At 42.4% G+C, this 27,641-nt stretch overlaps 1 protein-coding gene across 3 annotated transcripts; it reads left to right on the top strand.

Annotated features, from left to right (window-relative positions):
* Positions 1–6,155: 6,155 nt before the first annotated feature.
* ilf3 (interleukin enhancer binding factor 3) lies at positions 6,156–26,806 on the top strand. Of its 3 annotated transcripts, none has more exons than XM_014203650.3 (19): positions 6,167–6,240; positions 10,752–10,847; positions 11,382–11,602; positions 11,770–11,950; positions 12,175–12,322; positions 14,596–14,687; positions 17,170–17,265; positions 17,486–17,597; positions 17,692–17,789; positions 18,309–18,420; positions 18,503–18,616; positions 18,709–18,914; positions 19,061–19,231; positions 19,351–19,488; positions 20,003–20,143; positions 20,329–20,449; positions 22,480–22,530; positions 25,503–25,898; positions 25,993–26,806. In XM_014203650.3, the coding sequence occupies exons 2-19, from the start codon at positions 10,845–10,847 to the stop codon at positions 26,121–26,123; spliced, it is 2,532 nt and encodes an 843-aa protein (XP_014059125.1). In that variant the 5' UTR covers positions 6,167–6,240; positions 10,752–10,844; the 3' UTR covers positions 26,124–26,806.
* The last annotated feature ends 835 nt before the right edge of the window (positions 26,807–27,641 follow it).

Below are 27,641 nucleotides of genomic sequence, written 5' to 3' on the forward strand. Positions count from 1 at the left end.
TCCAGACCTGACTACCCTTGACCAGCACAAAAACATCCTGTGGCGTACTGCATTAGCATCGAATAGCCCCCGCAATATGCAACTTTTCAGGGAAGTTAGGAACCAATATACACAGGCAGTTTGAAAAAGCTAGCCTTTGCTTTCCTAACAGAAATTTGCATCCCGTAGCACAAACTCTAAAAGTTCTGGGACACTGTAAAGTCCATGGAGAATAAGAGCACCTCCTCCCAGCTGCCCACTGCACTGAGGCTAGGAAACACTCTCACCACCGATAAATCCACGATAATTGAGAATTTCAATAAGCATTTTTCTACGGCTGGCCATGCTTTCCACCTGGCTACCCCTACCCCGGTCAACAGCTCTGCACCCCCCACAGCAACTTGCCCAAGCCTCTCCCATTTCTCCTTCACCCAAATTCAGATAGCTGATGTTCTGAAAGAGGTGAAAAATCTGGACCCATACAAATCAGCTGGGCTAGACAATCTGGACCCTCTCTTTCTAAAATGATCTGCCGCAATTGTTGCAACCCCTATCACAAGACCTTTCAACGTCTCTTTTTTATCATCTGAGATCCCCAAAGATTGGAAAGCTGCCGCGGTCATCCCCCTCTTCAAAGGGGGAGACACCCTAGACCCAAACTATTACAGACCTATATCTATCTTACCCTGCCTTTCTAAGGTCTTCGAAAGCCAAGTTAACAAACAGATCACCGACCATTTCGAATCCCACCGTACCTTCTCCGCTATGGAATCTGGTTTCCGAGCTTGTCATGGGTGCACCTCAGCCACACTCAAGGTCCTAAACGATATCATAACCGCCATCGATAAAAGACATTACTGTGCAGCCGTATTCATCGACCTGGCCAAGGCTTTCGATTCTGTCAATCACCGCATTCTTATCGGCAGACTCAACAGCCTTATTTCTCAAATGACTGCCTCGCCTGGTTCACCAACTACTTCTCTGATAGAGTTCAGTGTGTCAAATCGGAGGGCCTGTTGTCCGGACCTCTGGCAGTCTCTATTTCTCCCTCACTAACTTTAAGCATTAGCTGTCAGAGCAGCTAACAGATCGCTGCACCTGTACATAGCCCATCTGTAAACAGCCCACCCAACTACCTCATCCACATATCGTTATTTAAAAAAAAAAAATCCCTTTGCACCCCAGTATCTCTACTTGCACATTCATCTTCTGCACATCTATCACTCCAGTGTTTAATTGCTAAATTGTAATGATTTTGCCACTATGGCCTATTTATTGCCTCACCTCCCTCATCTTACCTCATTTGCACACACTGTATATGGATTTTTCTATTGTGTTATTGACTGTACGTTTGTTTATTCCATGTGTAACTCTGTGTTGTTGTTTGTGTCGCACTGCTTTGCTTTATCTTGGCCAGGTTGCAGTTGTAAATGAGAACTTGTTCTCAACTGGCCTACCTGGTTAAATAAAGGTGAAATAAATAAAGGTGAAATAAATAAATAAATTACACAGGTGCAATAAAAGGCCTCTCTAAAACGTGCAGTTTTGTAACACAACACAATGCCACAGATGCCTCAAGTTTTGAGGGAGCGTGCAATTGGCATGCTGACTGCAGGAATGTCCACCAGAGCTGTTGCCAGAAATTGTAATGTTTATTTCTCTACCATAAACCAGCCGCCTCCAACTTCATTTCAGAGAATTTGTCAGTATGTCCAACCGGCCTCACAACCGCAGACCACGTGTATGGCGTTGTGTGGGCGAACGGTTTGCTAATGTAAACGTTGTGAACAGAGTGCTCCATGCTAGCGTCGCGTTATAGTATGGGCATAAGCTATGGACAACCAACACAATTGTATTTTATCGATGGCAGTTTGTACAGAGATACCGTGACAAGATCCTGAGGTCCATTGTCATCAAATCAAATTGTATTGGTCACATACACATATTTATCAGATGTTATTGCGGGTGTAGCGAAATGCTTGTGTTCCTAGCTCCAACAGTGCAGTAATATCTAACAATTCACAACAATACACACAAATCTAAAGTAAAAGAATGGAGTTAAGAAATATATAAATATTAGGACTAGCAATGTCAGAGTGGCATTGACTAAAATACGGTAGAATAGAATACAGTATATACATATGCAATTAGTAAAGCAGTACGTAAACAGTAAAACAGTGTGTCATGCCATTCGTCCGCCACCATCATCTCATGTTTCAACATGATAATGCACAGCCCCATGTCGCAAGGATCTGTGCACTATTCCTGGAAGCTGAACATTGCCTTGTTCTTCCATGGCTTTCACACTCACCACACATTGAGCATGTTCAAGGATGCTCTGGATCGACGTGTACAACAGCATATTCCAGTTCCCGCCAATATCCAGCAACTTCTCACAGCCAATGAAGAGGAGAGGGACAACATTCCACAGGCCACAATCAACAGCATGATCAACTCTATGCATGAGCCAAATGGTGGTCACACCAGATACTGACTGGTTTTCTGATCCACGCCACTACCTTTTTTTTAAGGTATCTGTGACCAACAGATGCATATCTGTTTTCCCAGTCATGTGAAATCCATAGATTAGGGCCTAATGAATTTATTTAAATTGACTGATTTCCTTATATGAACTGTAACACAGTAAAATACTTCAAATTGTTGCATATTGCGTTCATATTTTTGGTAACTTTAAGTCACCTTAACGGAGTGCGGTTGAAAACATGGTAAATTAAAACACACCTAAAAATCTTGTCATGATTCTTGCATTTTCACTGACCCTGGGAACGATTCGCTCCTCTTGTGCATGGAAATTCATTAACACGTCAATTCTTTTAAATCAAATCAAATCAAATTTTATTTGTCACATACACATGGTTAGCAGATGTTAATGCGAGTGTAGCGAAATGCTTGTGCTTCTAGTTCCGACCATGCAGTAAAATCTAACAAGTAATCTAACAATTTCACAAAAACGACCTTATACACACACAAGTGTAAAGGAATGAATAAGAATATGTACATAATAATATATATGGATGAGTGATGGCCAAACGGCATAGGCAAGATGCAGTAGATGGTATAGAGTACAGTATATACATATGAGATGAGTAATGTAGGGTATGTAAACATTATATAAAGTGGCATAGTTTAAAGTGACTAGTGATACATTTATTACATCCAATTTTGTATTATTAAAGTGGCTAGAGATTGAGTCAGTATGTTGGCAGCAGGAACTCAATGTTAGTGATGGCTGTTTAACAGTCTGATGGCCTTGAGATAGAAGCTGTTTTTCAGTCTCTCGGTCCCAGCTTTGATGAACCTGTACTGACCTCGCCTTCTGGATGATAGTGTGGTAAACAGGCAGTGGCTCGGGTGGTTGTTGTCCTTGATGATCTTTTTGGCCTTCTTGTGACATCGGGTGGTGTAGGTGTCCTGGAGAGCAGGAAGTTTGCCCCCGGTGATGCGTTGTGCAGACCTCACTACCCTCTGGAGAGCCTTACGGTAGTTGCCGTACCAGGCGGTGCTACAGCCCGACAGGATGCTCTCGATTGTGCATCTGTAAAAGTTTGTGAGTGTTTCAGGTGACAAGCCGAATTTCTTCAGCCTCCTGAGGTTGAAGAGGCGCTGTTGCGCCTTCTTCGCCACGCTGTCTGTGTGGGTGGACCATTTCAGTTTGTCCGTGATGTGTACTCCGAGGAACTTAAAACTTTCCACCTTCTCCACTACTGTCCCATCGATGTGGATAGGGGGGTGCTCCCTCTGCTGTTTCCTGAAGTCCACGATCATCTCTTTGTTTTGTTGACGTTGAGTGTGAGGTTATTTTCCTGACACCACACTCCGAGTGCCCTCACCTCTTCCCTGTAGGCCGTCTCGTCATTGCTGGTAATCAAGCCTACCACTGTAGTGTCATCTGCAAACTTGATGATTGAGTTGGAGGCGTGTATGGAGGGCTCAGAAGGCACCCTTGTGGGGTCCCAGTGTTGAGGATCAGTTGGGTGGAGATGTTGTTTCCTACCCTCACCACCTGCGGGCGTCCCGTCAGGAAATCCGGACCCAGTTGCACAGGGCGGGGTCGAGACCCAGGGTCTCGAGCTTAATGACGAGTTTGGATGGTACTATGGTGTTAAATGCTGAGCAGTAGTCGATGAACAGCATTCTTACATAGGTATTCCTCTTGTCCAGATGGGTTAGGGCAGTGTGCAGTGTGATTGTGATTGCGTCGTCTGTGGACCTATTGGGGCGGTAAGCAAATTGGAGTGGGTCTAGGGTGTCAGGTAAGGTGGAGGTGATATGATCCTTGACTAGTCTCTCAAAGCACTTCATGATGACGGAGGTGACTGCTACGGGGCGATAGTCATTTAGCTCAATTACAGTAGCTTTCTTGGGAACTTGAACAATGGTGGCCCTCTTGAAGCATGTGGGAACAGCAGACTGGGATAAGGATTGATTGAATATGTCCGTAAACACACCAGCCAGCTGGTCTGCGCATGCTCTGAGGACACGGCTAGGGATGCCGTCTGGGCCGGCATCCTTGCGAGGGTTAACACGTTTAAATGCTTAACTCATGTTGGCTGCGGTGAAGGAGAGCCTGCAGGTTTTAGTAGCGGGCCGTGTCGTTGGCACTGTATTGTCCTCAAAGCGAGCAAAGAAGTTGTTTAGTTTGTTTTGGGAGCAGGACATCGTGGTCCGCGACGGGGCTGGTTTTCTTTCTGTAGTCCGTGATTGACTGTAGACCCTGCCACATACCTCTCATGTCTGATCCGTTGAATTGTGACTCTACTTTGTCTCTATACTGACGCTTAGCTTGTTTGATTGCCTTGCGGAGGGAATAGCTACACTGTTTATATTCGGTCATGTTTCCAGTCGCCTAGCCCTGATTTAAGCAGTGGTTTGCGCTTTCAGTTTTGCACGAATGCTGCCATCAATCCACGGTTTCTGGTTGGGGAAGGTTTTAATAGTTGCTGTGGGTACAACATCACCGATGCACTTGCTAATAAACTCGCTCACCGAATCAGCCTATTCATCAATGTTATTGTCCAACGCTATGCGGAATATATCCCAGTCCACGTGATCGAAGCAATCTTGAAGCGTGGAATTAGATTGGTCGGACCAGCGTTGAACAGACCTGACCACGGCGTTTCCTGTTTTAGTTTCTGTCTATAGGCTGGGAGCAACAAAATGGAGTCGTGGTCAGATTTTCCGAAAGGAGGGCGAAAGGAGTGCTTTGTATGCGTCGCGGAAGTTAGAGTAACAATGGTGCAGGATTTAGGGAGTCTGATAAAATTTAGGGAGTCTTGTTTTCAGATTAGCCTTGTTAAAATCCCCAGCTACAATGAATGCAGCCTTAGGATATGTGGTTTCCAGTTTACCTAGAGTCCAATGAAGTTCATTCAGGGCCATCGATGTGTCTGCTTGGGGGGGATGTATACGGCTGTGATTATAATCGAAGTGATTTCTCTTGGTAGAAAATGCGCTTGACATTTGATTGTAAGGAATTCTAGGTCAGGTAACACCTCTCTCATTTGAAATGCCCCCATGGTTTAAACCCCCTTTCCCTTCCAAATTTGCCAATTACCCACTGATATGTATACAGGGGCCTGCAAGAAAGTGGTAAATAACAGGGCTGTTTGAAAAGGGGTTATATAAACATTGCCTTGTCGTATATCAGACCGTATACCACGGGTATGACAAAACATTTATTTTTACTGCTCCAATTACGTTGGTAACCAGTTTATAATAGCAATAAGGCACCTCTGGGGTTTGTGATATATGGCCAATATACCATGACTAAGGGCTGTGTCCAGGTACTCCGCGATGCGTCGTGCCTAAGAACAGCCCTTAGCCGTGGTATATTGGCCATATACCACACCTCCTCAGGCCTTATTGTTTAAATATACCACATCTTCTGTCTGAAATGTGTGTTTGGTCACATACTTTAATGGAATCCCCAGATATCAAATGATAACTCTTGTCTATCCTGGATAAACAGGGCATGGTGTATAGAGTTAATAATTAAATAATGATTTACAGTAGCTATGTAATTTTGGGAAATTGGCTGGTGATTATCCTACAGTACGGTATTGACTTATGAACTAGCTAGCAAGTCATTCACATTTCAGACTATACATCGAAAGGTGAAACGGGATTGGCTACTTCTTTGGTCACGTGCTACTTCCGCCCAATTAGCTTTCAGAATTTGCTGTTCAGGTAGTCATTTCTGCTCCTCGGCGAAGAGAGTTGGAGCGAAGCGTTGCTGAATTGGTAAGTCTAGAAGGATGTTCCATAACGATGCACATTATATTCAGATTTATGAAATGATTACCACCGTCCCTATGAAATGAATTAAGCAACTATATTACCGGTGGCACTCATTTGGCGTTGTACGAATTACGTCTCGCTAGCTAACGTTAGCCTAGCAGTAGCCCTCTTTGTTCAGAACGCTCCCTCAGCTCGAACCACAAGCAAGGCAGCACGTCGTAAGGCACCATGCTAGCTACCGAACGTTATATTATGGAGAAAAAAACTATTAGTAAGATACGTGGATAGGAATTGAAAGCAAATGCAGGAATTTGTCAATAGTTATGTTTGTTTGCATACGTAGCTATGGCTAGTCAACGTTAGCTACAATGCGAGGACACGACCATCTTGGGCTTACCACGCAAGCTAATCTCATGAAACGTTATCTAGCTAACTAGCTAGTTATCACAATATCATGGCGATCACATATGGCATTTTTTTATGTAACTATCTTGCTATACCCACATAGCTAGCAATCTAATCGTGGTGTGACTCGTGGAGGGGGCATATTCCATACTGGCGCACTGAATTGAGGTTTGAAATTAAAATGGCGGCTGGAAGGATTCTCTTAGCCAGCAGATCCTACCCACTTGCTTACAGCAACACTGACTAGGGTCAGACATCGTTCATGTGTAGATAAAGACACCACAGAGCCCGTGCAAAATATAGCTCTGTATGCTGAATTGTCACATTATTTATCTACTAGCCGTTTTTTTCAGGAAAAGTATCTTTCCTCCGGCTAGGAAGCATAAGCCACAACAGCCCTTTTGGAATATCAGTGTCAGCCAATTGGCTCTTTTGTTGTTAAAGTGACATGCCAATCCATAATGGCTACTGCTAGCTAGCATGAGGACAAACATCAGTTTACTTAAAATCAAGCAGTCATTTGGTCTTCTTGGTGTAACAGTTGGGATAATGTGGCAATTTGGGGTACAACCAGTTATCATCCCAGGATTTAGGTGTTTTCCCAAGCCATATTTTGTCCCGGCTCCACAGTGTCTTACTCTAGACAGGAAGCCTGTCTGACCCTAGTGCCACTAAGCAAGCGGGTTGGATCTGCTGGCTAGGCCCTGGGTAGCAAATGTTATTAAAAAAAAATGTTCACCATTATTTAACCAGGTGGGCTAGTTGAGATCAAGTTCTGATTTGCAACTGCGATCTGGCCAAGATAAAGCATAGCAATTCGACACATACATCAACAGTTACACATGGAATAAACAAAACATAGTCAATAATACAGTAGAACAAAAGGGAACAAAAAGTATATGTACAGAGAGAGCAAATGAGGTAAGATAAGGGAGTTAAGGCAATAAATAGGCCGTGGTGGCGAAGTAATTACAATATAGCAATTAAACACTGGAATGGTAGATGTGCAGAAGATGAATGTGCAAGTTGGGATACTGGGGTGCAAAGGAACAAGATAAATAAATACAGTATGGGGATTAGGTAGGTAGATGTACAGGTGCAGTGATCTTTGAGCTGCTCTGACAGCTGGTGCTTAAAGCTAGTGAGGGAGATATGAGTCTCCAGCTTCAGAGACTTTTGCAGTTCGTTCCATTCATTGGCAGCAGAGAACTGGAAGGAAAGACGACCAAAGGAGGAATTGGGTTTGGGGGTGACCAGTGAGATATCCCTGCTGGAGCGAGTGCTACGAGTGGATGCTGCTATGGTGACCAGTGAGCTGAGATAAGGCAGGGCTTTACCTAGCAGAGACTTGTAGATAACCTGTAGCCAGTGGGTTTGGCGACGAGTATGAAGCGAGGGCCAACCATTGAGAGCGTACAGGTCGCAATGGTGGGTAATGTATGGGGCTTTGGTGACAAAGTGGATGTAAATGTTCCTGACAAGCCAGAATGTTAAGTACAATTACATATACACTTTACCGCTTGTCAGAGTGGTTTGTCCTTCAGCTGCTTGAAATTTGAGACAAAATATCCACAGGACAGTACTGTTTACCCAACTTTTTAGATTGAGCGGTAGGTATATGGTTCGTTCAGCACCAATGTAAAGTTAGTTTTGTGTTGGATTATTCGGTTTGCTCTCAACAGGGTTTGCAAAAGGTGCCTTAAAAGTACTTGAATTTGGTACTCTGGAAAATCACTGGAATACCTTCAAAATCTGAACATTTTGCAAGTTAGTACTTGGAGAAGTACTTCAATTAAAATGAGAGAACAAAAGATGCTCATATGCTTATGAAAAACGAAATGCCAAAATGGCAGGCAAATTTAGATATCCTGCCTTTTGTGCATTGCAGAATTTTTGCTGTCTTTTATTTCAGCTAATGAAACATGAGACCAACAATTGACAATTTTTTTTTTTACATCACTGGACCCAACCAACCCACACTGTGTAAAGTGCAACAAATGCATCAGACTGACATTGCGAGCATGGGTGAATCAGCCCTGAAGAGCCATATGAAGGGGGAAAGACAACGCTGCATCCTGCGCTGGCGCCAGTTGTACATTGACATTTTCCTCTGCAACAACCTCCAGACCTTTGTTGCCGATCGTTCACAGGCTCCTGCCGTCCATGCCGTTTTCCTCACACAGCCACCCCGACCAGCAACACTAAAGCTCCCAGTCAGAAGCAAGACACTTTTTCGTAGCTATTAAGTAGTAGATGCCCAATAAAAATACAGTAGTCATTAAGCTGGAATTGTGTAGTAAATTATGACAGTAGGCATGTCAAACCCTGCTCATCACTACTCAAGTTACTTTACTACTCACTTACCACCATGTATGTAGTAAACAAGTAGTGAAACAACACTGAGTAGAACTTGTAAGGTAGTAATGAATAGTAAGCTGTTTTTTCCCCCCATGCGTAATAGGAACTATTACAAGTTGATGGTCATTGAAAATAAATATTAGTGCTTGAAAAAGTACTTAAGTCCTTTTAATTTGGCTTTTCAATGTCTACCAACCCTGCATCAATAGCTTTTGAACCAAGCGTGCCATGAAAAGGGTATATGCTGAATCAGGGGATGATGGGAAAACAAATAACACTCTTTTTTTTTTTTTTTGTAAATATTGTTTTTATTCTGATCTTTAAAAAAAAATGTAACTCCAAAAAAGGCGTGGCTTGTTCTCCATCCTTCAAATGTTTCTCCTGCAACTAGCGATGGGTTTGGAGAAGACTATGGTAAGTTGAGAATTGGGGAAGTTATCGCTTTGTAAATGTTAGTTGAAAAATTGCTCCTGCCGTTTTACACTAGCTAAGATGTAACGGCTGTATGGAAGCGTTCACATATCGCTGCTGTTACAATGTGTAGCTAGTTTCCTGAATGGAGGGATTTGACACATGATAGATATGATCAGTTTGGATGTGTACCTTGGATGACTTCTCAGCCAGGTTTACTGTGAGAACTGAGTGAGTCAAGCTGTGGGGTACTGCCAGTTTCTAATTGATGTCAACTGCAATGAACTGTTCATCGATTTTTAACTGCAGTGCGCTCATGTGTTTAATGCATTTTGGCTTTAGGACTGTGCATGTACAGCAGGTCTGTCTGGTAACTGATACCCATATCATTCCAATCTGTACACTGGCTCTGAAATGTTAATTTCAAACTCACGGCTAACTGAAGAACCATGTTTTTTAGGTTGTTATTGCTCTCGGAGTCATACTGAAATTGGGCTAGTGCCCCTGTATACATCTTCCTTGGTAAAGCTACATTTTAGTCACTAACATATCTGCCATCTGCTCCTGCAGAACTGATTCATAATCAAACTGGTTAACTCAGTGTTTTGAAAGTAGATGCTGTTAGTGCCTCCAAGGATTGTGCTACAGTTGTGTCCTGGTACTGCTTCAGCCCTGGTCCAACTTCTCCCATCTTTTATTTTTGGGAGGAGGAATGTGACGGGTGTCCTGCTCATCTGTTGGCCTACAATGATGGAGCTGCCCATTTTTAAATCAACACTTTTGGTGCTGTGTTTTTGTACAGCGAGGCTCAAAATGGGAGAAACGTTTTGACGCAGAGGCGCAACCTTGTCCAATAACAGTGCTCATTGAGTCCTATTTTATTCCCCTCCCCCGCTCCGTGCCTACTGAACACAACCCAGGTTTACAACAGGCTGCAGTATGAACACCCATGTTACTGCTGGATCAGCACACTTAGCCTATGGGCAATTCCGTGGTATCTGAATTATGCTGAGACTCCTACTGTGTAAATTGTTTAAAGCAGTCAATGTGCATAGTTGTTGGTTTGTTAAACTTAGAAATCAATGGTTGGTTTGGTATACATTTTAAAGTGGAAAAATTGGTATCTCAGTGTAATTCCATTAGCATGGAATTTCCCTTATCATGCAAAGCCACCCTTCACTTTAGGAAGGTGCATCCTTAGGGATTTATTTGAACAGACCATGTTCTGTTACCCTTAAATACCATGTTTTTATATTATCAATAAAATGACATCTGCTATTCCAGGGGAATCTGGCCTTTTATTGCTTTGCTAATTTTAAACATGTCCCTTTTGTTGTCAGCAGAACCAAGCAGCAGTGTTGGTGTTCTGTCTCAGGAAGGACCTGTTCTTGTATCACTGCCATATACACAGGATCGAAGACTCCAAAGCAACTATGGTACCGCTTTTCTTATACACTCATTTTTATGAAGGCTATTTTGTGTAAACCGTTTCTATTTGGTAGTGAACATGGAGCGCTTACATTTTACTAGCCTCACCACTATAATAATTTGCCTCTGCAAACATTCAACTGTATTTGTTTGACATAATTGATTGAGAAGATTATTTGTAAGTTAACAAGGACGCGGCATATAAGTAGACCAAAAAAAAAATAAGTTCCATCAAATGTCCATTGTAAGGGTAATTCAGGTTGCTGCCAGTCAAAACTGCCCTGGGCATTTGGAACACAAGCTCCTGCTTGCACTTGATTGCTCTCCTCTAATTGGGCATGACTCTCACCCAGCAGTAGTCCATGGATGCTTATGTAAGGACAGTGAAAGCGGACAAAATGACTTGTTAGTCATTACTGTATTTTGAGAATTACAGGGGGGGGTGTTCATCACATTGACTGTTCCTTTCAAAGCCACTTACTGACAACAATTGTGACCTGCTGAAGTCAATTCCTTAAAATAACTCCTCTTTTCCCATCCAGCCTCCTCCCCTGCGCCACCGCTCCATGCGTATCTTCATGAACGACGACCGCCACGTGATGGCCAAGCACTCCGCTGTGTACCCCACACAGGAGGAGCTGGAGGGTGTGCAGAACATGGTGTCACACACGGAGCGTGCCCTCAAGGCTGTCTCCGACTGGCTGGACGAGCGGGAGAGGGTGGTCAGGTCTGAGCCAGACGGAACTGAATCCGATAAAGAAAGGTAAGGGAGTGGGAAATTGTATTCAAAATGGTGCATGGTGTACAAAATGTCAGTTGCGTAGAAATACTTGTTGCACCATCAAGGCTGGAGTGTTGGTGAAGGCAGCATCACTTTCAGCTTTGAGTTTCAAAAGTAATTGACCTGGGTACCCATGTCTCCTCTGTCAGTGAGCCCAAGGCGTCGGAACAGGCCACACGGTCCTTGCGTGGGGTGATGAGGGTGGGCCTGGTGGCCAAGGGCTTGCTGCTGAAGGGGGACCTGGACCTGGAGCTGGTGCTTCTGTGTAAGGACAAACCCACCATCACCCTGCTGAAGAACGTGGCAGACAACCTGGCTGTGCAACTCAAGGTGAGTCCATTCACCTGCTGGTGTTTTCTGTGTCTTCATATTCAGTTGGCTTTGTGAAGTTGAATTTGACCTTTCGAGAATATACATTTGGGAGGAATAGTCACAACTGAATTCGGTAGCTAATAGTTTTCTTTTAAAACATATTTTTAACTTGGTGGTACTGCTTGGTGGGATAGCCACTACATGGCTATTGTATTAACAATCCCTCCTGCTCTACCTGGCAGACTATCACAGAAGACAAGTATGAGGTCACTCAGGTCATCCGTGAAGCCACCATCGTGATCAAGAGCACCAAGGAGCCTCCCCTGACCCTGACTATCAACATGACGTCCCCCCTGGTCCGCGAGGAGGTGGAGAAACAGGCTGCCGGAGGTAGGCTGCCACACAGGGGCAGACGGTTCACTAGCGCCCCCTTAGGCAGGGAGACTAAACAGGCAGGCAGCCAGTCTAGACAGATATTGTTTATTGGGCCTTCAATGGAGCTAGGGGATATGTGGGAACTGTCATGTAATGAAACCATGCTATGTTTATAGCTCTTTAGACTCTCGTAGTTCCATGTAATTTGATGTACATTTTTGATGGCCCAATACACAGTATAGTAAGGATAGTTACTGACTGAAAAAGGTTTTCTATTCCCTATGGAGTCCAGACATTAACTATATGAAGGCTTACTGAGAATAACAAAAAAACAAACACCACTTTGTTTGCATGTTTTATACTGAACACTGATGAACGGTTTGCATTGCAGCAAAAATGAGTTGCAAAGTGTTGTCAAGTGTTCTGGTTAGTAGACCCAGCAGTGGGCTATTGACTGATGTTCATCAGCAGGGAGGACACGGGTTACAGATAACGCCAGGGGCTCTTTGACTTTGCATGGCTGAATGTCACTTCTCCCAGTCACAGTCAAAATCCGGGGACAACTGTGATCGCGGTCTTTGTAAATCCAATCCATGGGGGTTTGTCCGAACCAAAGGGAGTCAGAAGTTCAATAATTAATGCTAGAAATACCTAGAGTGCCCTCTGTAATTATTGGCACAGTGAAGCATTTTTTTTTATTTTGGCTCTATTTCAAACGTTTGGATATAAAATCAATGACCATGAGGTTAAAGTGCAGACTGTTAGCTTTAATTTGAGGATATTTTCATCCATATCGGTGAACCGTTTAAAAAAAAGTACAGCACTTTTTGCACATAGTCCCCCCCATTTTAGGGGAGCAAAAGTATTGGGACAAATTCACTTGTGTATTAAAGTAGTAATAAGTTTAGTGTTTGCTCCCATGTTCATAGCACACAATGACTACATCAAGCTTGTGGATGCTACCATGATTACGGATAATCCTGAATGAATCGTGAATAATTATTTGATGAAGTTAGATACACAAATATCATACCCCCTCAAAAATGCTAACCTCCCCTGTTATTGTGAGAGGTAAGCATGTCTTGGGAGTGTATTTGTGCTTCCAACTTTCTCATTATTCACGATTCATTCAGGATTATCCGTAATCATGGTAGCATCCTCATTAATGTAGAATTGTTTAGAAACGTATTCTTATTTACAATAAAGATTACTCCAAAAGGACACAATACATTATTCACCATACATTTCTATTGGGCACAAAATAATCTGAAACACAACCAAAACGAACAGAAAATGCATCCAACAAATGTCGAGTCACAAGCTTTATGTAGTCATTGCGTGCTATGAATTTGTGACCAAATGCTAAACTTCTAACTACATTTGTACACAAGTGAATTTGTACAAGTGCTGTAATTTCTAAACGGTTAACCCGGTATAGATGCCCTCAAACACAAGCTGACAGTCTGCACTTTAACCTCATAGTCATTGTTGGATTTCAAATACAAACTTTTGGAGAATAGATCCAAAAGAAGACAAAATGCTTCACTTTCCCAATTACGGAGGGCACGGTATATTATGGAAAAGGGTAATAGTCGATGGCGGCCCATGTTCCCCCTCAGACGTTCTAAACAGGAAGTTGGATGTACCCAACAGGCATCAACCTAGCCTTATCTATAACTGTGTCAACATTGAAGCCCAGTTTGGCTGTTGAAGGCCATCAGTTTTGCTGCAGTGTGGACTTGTTTTGATAATTTTGTGCATCTGATTCTCTCTGTCAAGCCTTCTAGTTTGTCAATTTTTAGGGACGCTGGACCTTTGACCAACTGGACGCTCTCTGTCTCGGAAGGGGCTAAGCAGTACACCCAGTATAGGGGTGAAGGGGAGGGGCTCTACCTCTCATTGTTATAGCAAAGCACTCAGACTTCATAACTGGGCTGAGGCATACGAGTTGACATTGAGTTAACATAATGGAGACAACCTCCCTTTTGATAATTCACTTCCACTGTAATCTTACATCAAACACATTTTTCTCCATATAGGCCTACTGGGAGTGATCTTAAGAAATCACCCACTAAACAGCAGTTTCTGAAGTGGGTTGAAGTTACTCATCTTTAGTGTAATTGCAGTTTCACTGAGAGGTTCAGACCATTAGTTCTCCGGTTGGGGGGGTCCCCCTCCCCTTCCCCGTCCTGCCTGTGGTTTGGGAAAGCTGCCTACTCCCCCTGGCCGTGTGACAGAACCCCCCTTGGTCAAACTGTACCTTGTCTTCTTATTCCACCCGCCAATAGAAACGCTATCAGTCAACGATCCCCCGGATGTTCTGGACAGGCAGAAATGCCTTACTGCCTTGGCGTCTCTTCGCCACGCCAAGTGGTTCCAGGTTTGCATCTTGTCTTTATTTGTCTTAAAGTAGTTGAGTTTTTTTTTTTTCATTTGACGCAGTTTCTTTCTTTGGTTGTTTTTTTTCCTCTGTTTTTATTTTTAAATGTCCTTTCGAAGTGTATCTATCACCTGTAGTAGACTTCTTACTGTGGTTTTTATAGCGTTTCCAAGGAAACCTTTGTCATTACCTTGTAGAGATGCTCTGCTGACTTAACAGGTTTGATTGCAGTGTCATTGAAAATGTTCAATTCTGCTTTTAGAAAGGACGTTCAGCAATCCCCTCAAAGCAACTGTTGTCTTAAACCACTGCTTAATTTTGATCAGAGATCTAGATGTGGAACTAACTTGCTCGGGTGCAATATTTCTCAAATATTATCAATCGACAACCCTTTTCTGTACCATCATATTGTGTTGAGGTTGATTCCTCGTTGTGGACTATGTTGATTCTTAGTCATCATAGTGAACTGTCATCTCTCGCTCTTAACTGTAAGCGCTCCATCTCTGCAGCCTGTTCTTGTAGGCTCCAAACCCCCATGCTCTGGCTGTTTCAGCTTTCTGTGTGCCACAAAAAAGGAATATTGCACCTTAGTTAGAAATGTACGTTAACTTGGTCAGTCTTCTGGGCCCTCATTTATAAACGTTGCTTCCGCACAAAATATGCCCCAAAACATGCGTGCACCAAAGTTGGCATTCATTTAAAAAACTGAACTCTGTGAGAATGTGCCTCTCCTCTTATGAACTTTAGACCATGCATAAGCACAGTTTCTAGTGGTTGAAGTATTACATTGCAAGGTGAAAGTGGTAGCCTTGTGCTAATGGGGAATATTACTCCTACTCATAACAAACGGGTGGCCTAACTAAAAATAATGCCAAAATCTGCCATTTAGTGAGAAGAGCAAAATGTTTTTATTTTCTATGAATTTCTAAAATAAAATCCTATTTCACTTACATGATCATTGCAGAATAAATTCTTCAGCTTTTCTGACTCGTGGTTTCAAGGGCTACTTGCAAAATGGTCTATAGGCCTACAACAAGTTAGTGTGGGCTACCATTCTTCCCATCGCTCGTTGAATTATGACTTACCTTACTTGAGATGGCTTATCTATTTACTACTGTATTTTGCTCTGTGATCCTTTCCAAAACGCCGTTTAACAGTAGAACAGACTGTTCACCTTTTCATTGACGTTTGTAGGCTAGGCCTACGTCTGAATACTGTAATGTCAACTTTCTCCAGTAGACAATATTTCATTTAGAAGCATAATACATACATCATTACCATAATACATTCCTCAACTTTTCTGGCCATGTTAAGATGGTTGAGTTCAGGAATATGAAGTAGCCATACAACAAATTACCATGACACATCTCTCATTTAATTGGGCCAATTGGATGGGCTATTTATAATGTCAAGTTTTTACTCTATGCATCCAACAGGAGAATTTAACAGCTGAACAGACAGTTGATATTTTGCATTGAAGTGTGTAGGCCTACGGTAGTTTTCATTTTTTTAAGAGTAGATATTGTGAGAACTTGCGGGCATTGCTACATATTTAGGTTTGTGGGGAAAAAGTCAATGCTAAACATTATTGCATTCAACGATCTGTTTACAGGTCCACAATTTGCAATTAATTTTGTCTTTCAGAAACAGATACAGCAAAAGAAAACATTCTGCCAACACAAGACATTTGATCAAGTTCACCATTGCTATTTCCTTTTAGATACCGTCTTTGCCTAATTCCAATACTAGTATACAGCAAATAAGGGCATTATTGTCACCATAAAATGTGAGATATGGGCGTTTTTCTGTTGGAATTATCCTGCTCGTTAACGTGCACACTTTAAAAAAAATAATTTTATGACAGGTCTGATTTCTAACGGGGAAAATGTATATGTATGACATGCGCAAAGTTTGTATAAATATTTTTGTTCGTGTCAGAAATGGCGCAAATATTTAATGTTAAATTCACGCAATGGTTATAAATGAGGCCCCTGGTGTACCCCATACAATAATCTTAAGAGCTACTGTAAGGTATCACCACTCATTAAACTAAGCAGATTATAAATACTGTCATTGTCCTACATTTTTCCATGTCAGCATTTGGCTTTACATGGACTCCCCTTCTCCCTCCTAATCATTTAATAACAGAATCTCACTAGTTGACACATTTTTGATACGGAGCTGCAAGAAGCACAATTGCTCAACAATCACCACTCTGTCATACCTATTACTGTACCACTGATCAAATCTGCTTTTTACTTCACACACATGGAGTTGTATATTTAAATTCAATAACCACATCTGCAGACAGAACACATCTCAGATTCATGCTGCACTCTTCCCATACTGTACCACAATAATGACAAAGCAGAGCTGTTAGTCTGTGTGGCTTTTTGATGTAGCTGCTGCTTCGTTTTTTTTGTGAGTTCTTGTTTGACTAAGGCTCCCTCTCCCTCCCCCCCCTCCCTGCTTGTGTCTCCAGGCCAGGGCCAATGGGCTGAGGTCCTGCGTCATCGTCATCCGCATCCTGAGGGACTTGTGCTCCCGCGTCCCCACTTGGGCCCCACTGCATGGATGGGTGAGTCACCAGCAGCATTTTCTGCTAGCTGGTTCTTCAAATGTGAATTTGGTTTGAGAAATGTCATTCTAATTCCAGTGGTCAGGTTTGATGTGTAAGATGGGAATTTATTTAAAGGGCTTAGTACATCAAACTGCAACAATTTCTTATTTACAGCCTTTTTAGCCAATTTGCCAAACATCTGGACAAAATTCAAACATCTTCGCTTCACCCCTTTTAGCCAATAGAGCTGCTGTGTGAGAAGGCAATTGGCACAGGGAACCGGCCAATGGGGGCAGGAGAGGCTCTGCGAAGAGTTTTGGAGTGTCTAGCTTCTGGAATCCTCATGGCTGGTGAGCAGTCTCAAAGAGCGAAGAGGACATGTCCTCCTACCTCTGCTCCACATCACAAGCCAAAAGATGTCATAATTTGCCTGTTTGTTTTTAGATGGTGCTGGAATCTGTGATCCATGTGAGAAGGAGCTGACCGATGCTATTAGCCACCTGGACCTCCAGCAGAGGGAGGACCTCACACAGAGTGCCCAGGTGAGTCACATCTACATCCACAGGGCCTCCCGAGTGGTGCAGTGGTCTAAGGCACTCCATCGCAGTTGCTAGCTGTGCCACTAGAGATCCTGGTTTGAGTCCAGGCTCTGTCGCAGCCGGCTGCGACCGGGAGACCCAGCGGCACACAATTGGCCCAGCGTCGTCTGGGTTAGGGCAGGGTTTGGCCAGCAGGGATGTCCTTGTCCCATCGTGTTCTAGCGACTCCTGTGGCGGGCCGGGCACATGCACGCTGACGTGGTCGCCAGGTGTACGGTGTTTCCTCCGACACATTGGTGTGACTGGCTTCCGGGTTAAGTGGGCATTGTCAAGAAGCAGTGCGGCTTGGTTGGGTGGTGTTTCGGAGGACGCATGGCTCTCCCGAGTTCGTACGGGAGTTGCAGCAATGAGACAACTGTAACTACCAATTGAATACCACGAAAAGGGGTAAAAAAATAATAATAATGTACGCCCTGTTTGCTGTAGTGAATGGAAAAAATCACCACCTGTTCATGTTTTCAGCATGCCTTAAGGCTGTCTGCCTTCGGACAGCTTCACAAAGTGCTAGGGATGGACCCCCTTCCCTCCAAAATGCCCCGGAAACCCAGGAGCGAGACCCCAATTGACTATACAGGTAAGCCAAGCAGCAGACATGTGCATACAATTTAGTGTCCATATTTTGGAAAGGCTCAGCAGTCCCTGTGTTTTTGTTGCAGTCCAAATCCCCCCCAGTACAACCTACGCCCCACCAATGAAGAGGCCCATCGAGGAGGAGGAAGGAGGGGAGGACAAAAGTCCAAACAAGAAGAAAAAGAAGTTGCAAAAGAAATGTAGGTGTTGCTAAGTTCTTCCTGTTCAGCACAGTTCTTCAGTGTTAGTGGCAGTTTTTTTATTTTTTATCCTCATCTTCACTCCCCCCCAGCACCAGATGAGAAGTCAGAGCCTCCCCAGGCCATGAATGCTCTGATGAGGCTGAACCAGCTGAAGCCTGGCCTGCAGTATAAACTCCTCTCCCAAACTGGTCCGGTGCACGTACCAGTCTTCACCATGGCTGTTGAGGTGGACGGCAAGAGCTTTGAAGCCTCAGGCCCATCCAAACGCACTGCCAAGCTTCACGTTGCTGTCAAGGTGAGTGGGTGGATGGGGGTGTACGGGGTAAGTGTTATACATGTTCTAAGCGTTTGGTGTGTTCCCATGAAATCAGAAGATTGTAACTATTGTCTGCTGCGCTTCACATATTTTCCTTTCCAATCTTCTGCCTGGCCCAATCATAGGTCCTCCAGGACATGGGCCTCCCCACAGGCGTGGAGCTGAAGACTGCTGAGCCAGTGAAGACTGAGGTGGCAACGGCCGTGGTGGAGGAGGTGAAACCCTGCATCACTCCCATCGCAATGGACACCGCAGCCACAGGGGCGGACAGTGTGGAGGCCACAGACGGTGCAGAGGTATGGGTCCTCTGAGTAGAACTCAAAACAATGTTTTTGGACACTAGGCTTGGTTTTGACTCCAGTTTCTTGTATTGGTCTTGTTTACAGAGAAATTAAAATGTCTCTCTTTGTCTTAGAGTGCTCGTCAACAGGGACCAATCCTGACCAAACATGGGAAGAACCCTGTGATGGAGCTGAACGAGAAGCGGCGTGGCCTCAAGTATGAGCTCATCTCAGAGACCGGAGGCAGCCACGACAAACGCTTCGTCATGGAGGTTAGTGTCTCAGGCGTGGAAGAAGTGCCCATCCACCCTGCAACCAGACTGATGCCTTTAGGCTCTAACAGTAAATATCCAGCTGCTTCAATGAATGCAGACGTTTACTATATTTGCACCAAATCTCGATTTTATTTAAATTTTATAGAGGTGTCTATTTTAATTTTTTTTTTTTTTATTGTTTTGGTTTTGAGTATTTACCCCTGCATCACTATACTGAGAGCTTTGTCGTTTCTAACATTACATTTGGGTGTTTTTGGAGCTTTGTTCATGTTTATCTGTGGCTCCCATACTGCAGAACGAGCAACAAGGAAGTATATTGTTGAGGTACATTTCTCAAAACAGTGTCTGGACACTTCTATAACAACATACAAATTGAAATTGTTTCAGATAAAGTGAACCTGTCCTTTTAAACATTGACAATAACAACATGAGCTTGGCTATGACACAAATTCTGTCTCATGCTTTATTCTGTTCTTGTCTATGTATTGACCTGTCTTTCCCCCTGTTCCAGGTGGAGATAGACGAACAGAAGTTCCAAGGGACTGGCTCCAATAAGAAGGTGGCCAAGGCCTATGCTGCCTTGGCAGCCCTGGACAAACTCTTCCCAGAGGGCTCTGTGACTGAGGCAGCCAAGAAGAAGAAACTCCCAATGGTAAGATTCCCTCTGCCTTACTGTATATCTTTGCTTGCTATTGTTTGTGAAATATATTAGCTGAGTAATGATGGTTGCTGCTGACCCGTCTGTCCATTTAATTTGTAAGTCGCTCTGGATAAGAGCGTCTGCTAAATGACTTAAATGTAAATGTCCATTTAGTCCTCTCGTGTTTTCTCCAACAGCATGGGTTTGGCATGATGGGTGACCCGACTGGTGACCCGGCAGCCACTCCCAGGGGCAGAGGTAGAGGGCGTGGCAGGGGGAGGGGCCGAGGGTTCAATAATGGTGGCAGCTATGGACAAGGTAAAACAGAGCTATGTGCTACCTACAGTGCCCTCAAAGTATTCACACCCCTTTACTTTCTCCACATTTTGTTACAGCCTGAATTTAAAATTGATTAAATTGTCACTGGCCAACACACATTACCCCAATGTCAAATTTTTTTATGACTACCCATCTCTACCCCGCACATGCAATTATTTGTTTGGTTCCTAAATTGAGCAGTGAATTTCAAACACAGATTAAAACCACAAAGACCAGGGAGGTTTTCCAATGACTCGCAAAGAAGGGCACATATCGGTTAGATGGGTATAAAAATAAATAAATATATATGTTTTAAAACAATTTGAATCCCTTTGAGCATGGTGAAGTTCTAATTACACTTTGGATGGTGTATCAATACACCCAGTCACTACAAAGATACAGGCGTCCTTCCCAACTCAGGTGCCGGAGAGGAGGGAAACCGCTCAGGGATTTCAGAGGCCAATGGTGACTTTAAAACAGTTAGTTTAATGTCTGTGATCGGAGTAACTGAGGATGGATCAACATTGTAGTTACTCCACAGCACTAACCTAATTGACAGTGAAAAGGATCCCTGTACAGAGTAAAACAATATTCCAAAACATGCATCCTGTTTGCAACAAGGCACTAAACTATTACTGCAAAAAATGTGGCAAAGCAATTCACTTTTTGTCCTGAATAGAGTGTTATGTTTGGGGAAAATATTTAAGCCTAGTGGTAGCTGCATCATGTTATGGATATTCTTGTAGTCTTTTAAGGACTGGGTTTTTCAGGATAAATAATAAACTGAGGGGAGCTAAGCACAGACAGAATCCTAGAGAAAAACCTGTTTGTCTGCTTTCCATCAGGCAGTGGGAGACGATAGCAGAACAATAACCTAACACACAAGGCCAGCTATACACAGGAGTTGCTTATCAAGAAGACATTAAATGTTCCGGAGTTGCCTAGTTACAGATTTGACTTAAATCAGCTTGTAAATCTTTGCCAAGATTTGAAAATGGCTCTCTAGCAATGACTTACACGGAAGCCAAACCGGCTGCGCACGTGCGCCATCGTGCATAAATGTATTTTGCCCCCCACACCAAACGAGATCACGACACGCAGATTAAAATATCAAAAACTCTGAACCAATTACATTAATTTGGGGGACAGGTCGAAAAGCATTAAACATGTATGGCAGTTTAGCTAGTTAGCTTGCACTTGCTAGCTAATTTGTCCTATTTAGCTAGCTTGCTGTTGCTAGCTAATTTGTCCTGTGATATAAACATTGGTTATTTTACCTGAAATGCACAAGGTACTCCGACAATTAATCCACACACAAAACAGCCAACCGAATCGTTTCTAGTCATCTCTCCTCCTTCCAGGCTTTTTCATCTTTGAACTTATATGGTGATTAGCATCGACACTTTCATAGTATTACCACGACGACCGGCAAAACATTTCGTCTTTCAATCACCCACGTGGTTATAACCAATGAGGAGATGGGCGAGGCAGGACTTGCAGAGCAGTGGGTGCAATAATTGAGTAACATGGATTTCTAAATATATTTTGCGACGTGTCTGGTCAGCATGTAACAAATGACCAACTTGACAGAGCTTGAAGAATTTTAAAAAGAATGTGCAAATATTGTACAATCCATGTGTTTAAAGCTCTTAGACATAACCAGAAAGACTCAGCTGTAATCGCTGCCAAAGGTGATTCTATGTATTGGCCCAGGGGTGTGAATATTTATGTAAATTAGTGTGTATATATTTTTTGCAGGTCCACGAACATGTTTTTCCTTTGTCATTATGGGTAATTGTGTGTAGGTTGTCAGGTCAGAAAAACAAATCAATTTTGAATTCAGGCTCTAATACAAGAAAATGTGGAATAAGTCATGGGGTGTGAGTACTTTCTGAAGGTACTATTTGCAATTATTGTGTGTTCTGTACCTGAATTAACTTTATGCTGTAAATACTGTTCAATATATTAAATGGTAGGCAACATCTCACTTCAGCTGAGAAATGTAATGGTTGGTTTGCTTAACTCCTCAGGTGGCTATGGAAGTTATGGATATGGGAACAATGGAAACTCTGGAGGCTATAGTGAGTATTGATTCTCCCTCATCCTCGTCTTCCGACTTCTAGTCTGGTTTTTATTTGATATGTCCACTAGAGGTCGACCGATTATGATTTTTTTTCCCAACGCCAATACCGATTTATTGGAGGATCAAAAAAAGCAGATACCTATTTTTAGATATATTTGTAATAATTACAAAGCTACTGAATGAACAATGAACTCTTTTATTTTAACTTAATATAATACATAAAGAATCTATTTAGTCTCAAATAAATAATGAAACATGTTCAATTTGGTTTAAATAATGCAAAAACAGTGTTGGAGAAGAAGGTAAAAGTTCAATGTGCGCCATGTAAAAAAGCTAGCGTTCAAGTTCCTTGCTCGGAACATGAGAACAGATGAAAGCTGGTGGTTCAATATTCCCAGTTAAGAAGTTTTAGGATATAGGAATTATTATATTTCTCTCTATACCATTTGTATTTCATATACCTTTGACTATTGGATGTTCTTATAGGCACTTAGTAATGCCAGCTTAATCTCGGGAGTTGATAGGCTTGAAGTCATAAACAGCGCTGTGCTTCAAGCATTGCTAAGAGCTGCTGTTTGAATGAATTCTTACGAGCCTGCTGCTGCCTACCACCGCTCAGTCAGACTGCTCTATCAAATCATAGACGTAATTATAATAAACACACTGAAATGCGAGCCTTTGGTCATTAATATGATAGAGCAAAAAATCATTTAGAAAACAAAACGTTCATTCTTTCAGTGAAATACGGAACCATTCTGTATTTTTGTCGAACGGGTGGCAACCCTAAGTCTAATATTGCTCTTACATTGCACAATGTTATGTCATTGTGTAAAATTCTGGCAATGTAATTACGGTCTTTGTTAGGAAGAAACACACAGTTCACAAAGAGCCAGGCGGCCAAAACTGTTGCATATACTCTGCTTGCACTGAACGCAAGAGAAGTGACACAATTTCTCTAGGTATATTGCCTGCTAACATGCATTTATTTTAACTAAATATGCAGGTTTAAAAAAATATATACTTGTGTATTGATTTTTTAAGAAAGTCATTGATGTTTATGGTTTGGTATATTTGTGCAACGAATGTGCTTTTTTTAAAAAAATCATCACCCGTTTGGCAAAGTTGAATTAGGCTGTGATTTGATGATAAATTAACAGGCACCGCATTGATTATATGCAACGCAGGACAAGCTAGATAAACTAGTAATATCATAAACCATGTGTAGTTAACTAGTGATTATGTGAAGATTTTTTTTTTTTTTTTATAAGATAAGTTTAATGCTAGCTAGCAACTTACCTTGGCTCATTGCAGCCACAAGGTCCTTTTGACGCTGCACTCGCGTAACAGGTGGTCAGCCTGCCACGCAGTCTCCTTGTGGATTGCAATGTAATCGGCTTGCAAAAAGGCCCATTACCGGTTGTTATGAAAACTTGAAATTGGCCCTCATTAATCGGCCATGCCGATTTTTAATCGGTCGACTTCTAATGTCCATCTTTTATCATGAGGACACTACAAGAGGTGTTCTCACTCTAGTCGCATTGTAATATTAGCAGAAGTTCAGTGTGGAGGAGAGTTAGTGGCATACATCTGGAGGTTCCCAACAAGACCTAGAAAAGTTACTTTGATTATAGATACAAACTATCTTTTTCTTTTGGAGAGTGTGCCATTCATTGAATGTCATCTAAACAAACTACCAAAGAAGGAACCTGAGTGCTCTTATTCCTGGTTCGATTATGATTTTACATTTCTCTGCTTTGTTAAGCCACAGGTCTCAATCAATATCACTTTGACCCCCCCCCTCCTACCAGCAGCCTGTTCTGAGGAAACACCTTCTTGAGCGTGACAGGAGCAGAGAAATCTAAAAGTCCCAACAAACAAAAAAAGCTGTTTGAAAACAATTTGACCAAATCATTGACACATGCCACTTTTTATGGCAAAAAAACAAACCAATCTAATAAAAATGTTCCTTCTCTGCTCTGTCTCATTCTTTAGGTGACTTTGTCTCAGACTGCTATGGCTACCACGAGTTTGCTACATAGATCATCCCAATCTTTTAAATCAAACAAAATGTAGAGAAAGATGAGCAAACTTTAGTGTTCCCGCAACATGAACTCCAATCACTCCCCCGGAAAGAAACTGTCCCTTTGCTTACACGCTACGACTCATGTCCCAACGCCTAGAGAGATGGGAGGCCAGTGAGTGCTTGTTGCCTTTGGTCACCTTCCATACCCTCTGCCGACCCTGGGATGTACCTGGACACCTGGATATGACAAAAGCCACAGGCACACTTTTCCAATAGACTGCTTTCCTTAGTGGAATTGAGACCAGAGCATTATGGTTGGCTGATGGATAATGGCCCACTGTGATGACATGCACATTGGAGTGGGTCAGACTGGGGAGATTGATCCCATTGTGGCCATCTGTCTTGAATGTCTACCAAAAAAAGTTGCATTTCTTATGTGAACGGTCTTTTTTCATTTTGTCTGAACATGTATTATCAATCACCTCATTGTCAACATGTCTTGTTTTATTTTGCCTTTTGTTATGGGATCATAAGGCTGCTTTGAATATTTGCCGTTTTTTTTATTCAAATGTCAGAATTGCTAAATCATAGCGATTGATGCATGATGGTTACATGCTAGTCTTATCTTCAAAATAACAATATTCACAATGCCCCTCATTTACCTCACATGTGAGGCACCTTTAGGCATGAAAGAACCACGGCGTTGTTGATACTTGCACAAGACTGATTTTGACATTCTGCATTATGATTGTGAAGTAAAAATAAAGTCTTGTATGTTTTTTAAAAAATAAATGTGATATCCCATACAATGTGGTACTACAATTTTAGTGAAACGCTGCACTATCTTGAAAATGCAATGTATTAATCTTAGTGCCTTTACAAGCATGGGTGTGACAGCAGTAGAACTCTACAAAACCTCCTCTTAATCTAATGCTTCTTTCTTTTAGATTATTACAATAGTGGAGCAAATGGTGGAGCTGCAGCTGCAGGCACTGTTACTGAAGTCCCTGCGGCCAGCACTACAGGCGTGGCAGCTACAGGAACCTACGGTTCATACTACCAGAATGATGGAGGCTACTCCACCCCTTCTCCAGCCCCCAAAGCCCCTGTCAAAAAGGAGGCCAAGTCAACCTTCCCTGGACCACCAGGAGTTGGAGGGGCCCAAGGGGCCTACCAGACCACCCCTGGCCAGAGTGCCTATAACCAGTATGGCCAGGGCTATGGGCAAGGCAATAAGACCTTCAATCAAAACCAGGCAGGAGCAGGGGTTTATCCTTACAGCACTGCCTACCCCAGCCAGGTGACGGGCAGCGCTGTTGCCAGCCAAGACTACAGTTATGAAGGTAAGTTGGATTCTCGGCGAAGGGGAACACAGGTACACCGTAACCTAAGCTGTTTTATCGACAGTTTCACTAATCAACTTACTCTTTTCCGTAGGTTACGGAAATCAGTCAAATTACAACGCACAGGCAGGAGCCAACCAGAGCTATGGTGCAAATCCAGCTCCATACCACAACCCAGTAGGATACGGCAGGGGAGACCCCACCATGAACTACCAGTACAGATAGACTGAATCCGTCTTCGGCATACCCCCATTTGAGCCCCACAGTACCACCCCACAACCCTGTCACAAGCGTTCTCCAAAGAAGCGATGGTGACTGTCCTGGTTTTTCCATGTCTTTTTTTTTCTTCTTAATTTAAAGAAGTAAACTGGACTTATTAGTTGGCAGCTCCCTACGGCTGAAACAAATGGTCTATTTCATCAGTTTGGTCAGTGTTCAAGCTTGTATTTTCTTTGTATGCACTCCACCAATTTCCCCTCCCCCACCATCACTACCACTACCACCCAAAAAGAGGGAATGACACATCTTTCTTTTCTTTTTTTTACCACCAGTAATGATTTTATTTCTGTCCATACACAAACAGTTAACTATGTTGACCACTAGTTGTTTTTGGCTGAGGATTTGTTTAAATTTTCATTTTACAATACAATGGGTCTGGAGAACTGCTTGCTTGTTGAAGTATTTGCTTGTAATTTTAGACATTTATTTTTCAGTGTTTTACTTGATGTATTTCTGTAGTTTTAATTTTAACAAATAATTTTGGAAGTTACCAGAATGACATTTGAAATGTCTCACATTTCTGGTCAAAGTAGATTTGATGGTTGGGATGATTTTATTTTTTCTCAGAACAGTGTATAAGAAAGTGGTGTTTGTATCAATAAAGGACTTTTATTTTGGAGGAAAGCAAATTATGTGTGTTGACCAAGCATTTCACTTCATGAAATATGCTCTCTACTAACCTTAAGTGCCCTCCCAGATTTCAGAAAATACATTTGTAGTCAACATTGTGCAATGAAATGTTACATTTGTCCTTTTGGAGATGCTCCTATCCAGAGAGACTTAGTACATTCATCTTAAGATGGCTAGGTGGGACAACCACATCTGTCATAGTCCATTTTTCCTTAATGTAGCTATCAACAAAACAAGTTACCTGTCAAATTATAATCAGTAACAACTTTTGGATTACCGGTACCTAAACTCGGTAATTTATTCTGATTACATTCAGTACTTTAAGATTACTTTCCCCATAAAAGGCATTGGAAGACAAATGTATGTTACCAATTGAACCAGATCTATTGTTGGATAAATCAATGTTGATTTCCATTGCTGGCCATATATGGATGTTAAATTGTATTTTATGGGTTGGCTATGTAGGCTTCTTCTAACCCATCACTTTCTACTGCATATAATACAATTATATCCTTACATTAAAACAAGTCAGAATTCCAGTCATTCCAATAAATGTTATACCCCTTGATATTCAAGAGTAGGACTTATATGGAAATATAGATTAGCCAAATTGTTTCACCTGGCATAACCCCAAAACTAATTTATTAGCCAGCCTTACTCTGTCTATGATTTTGTTGATTGGACTCATTGATTTGAGTTGAAAAATAAATGGTGAGCTCATGGAATTGCATGCTTTGAGCACTACTGAAATGTGCTATTTACATGTGAAAATGAATGCCAAATGCTGCATTTGCTATAGGCCTATTGTTTACCTTTTTGTTGGTGACACTTTAT

This window comes from Salmo salar, chromosome 06 (assembly GCF_965601325.2).
Source record: "Salmo salar chromosome 06, fSalSal1, whole genome shotgun sequence".
Classification (NCBI taxonomy): Eukaryota; Metazoa; Chordata; class Actinopteri; order Salmoniformes; family Salmonidae; genus Salmo; species Salmo salar.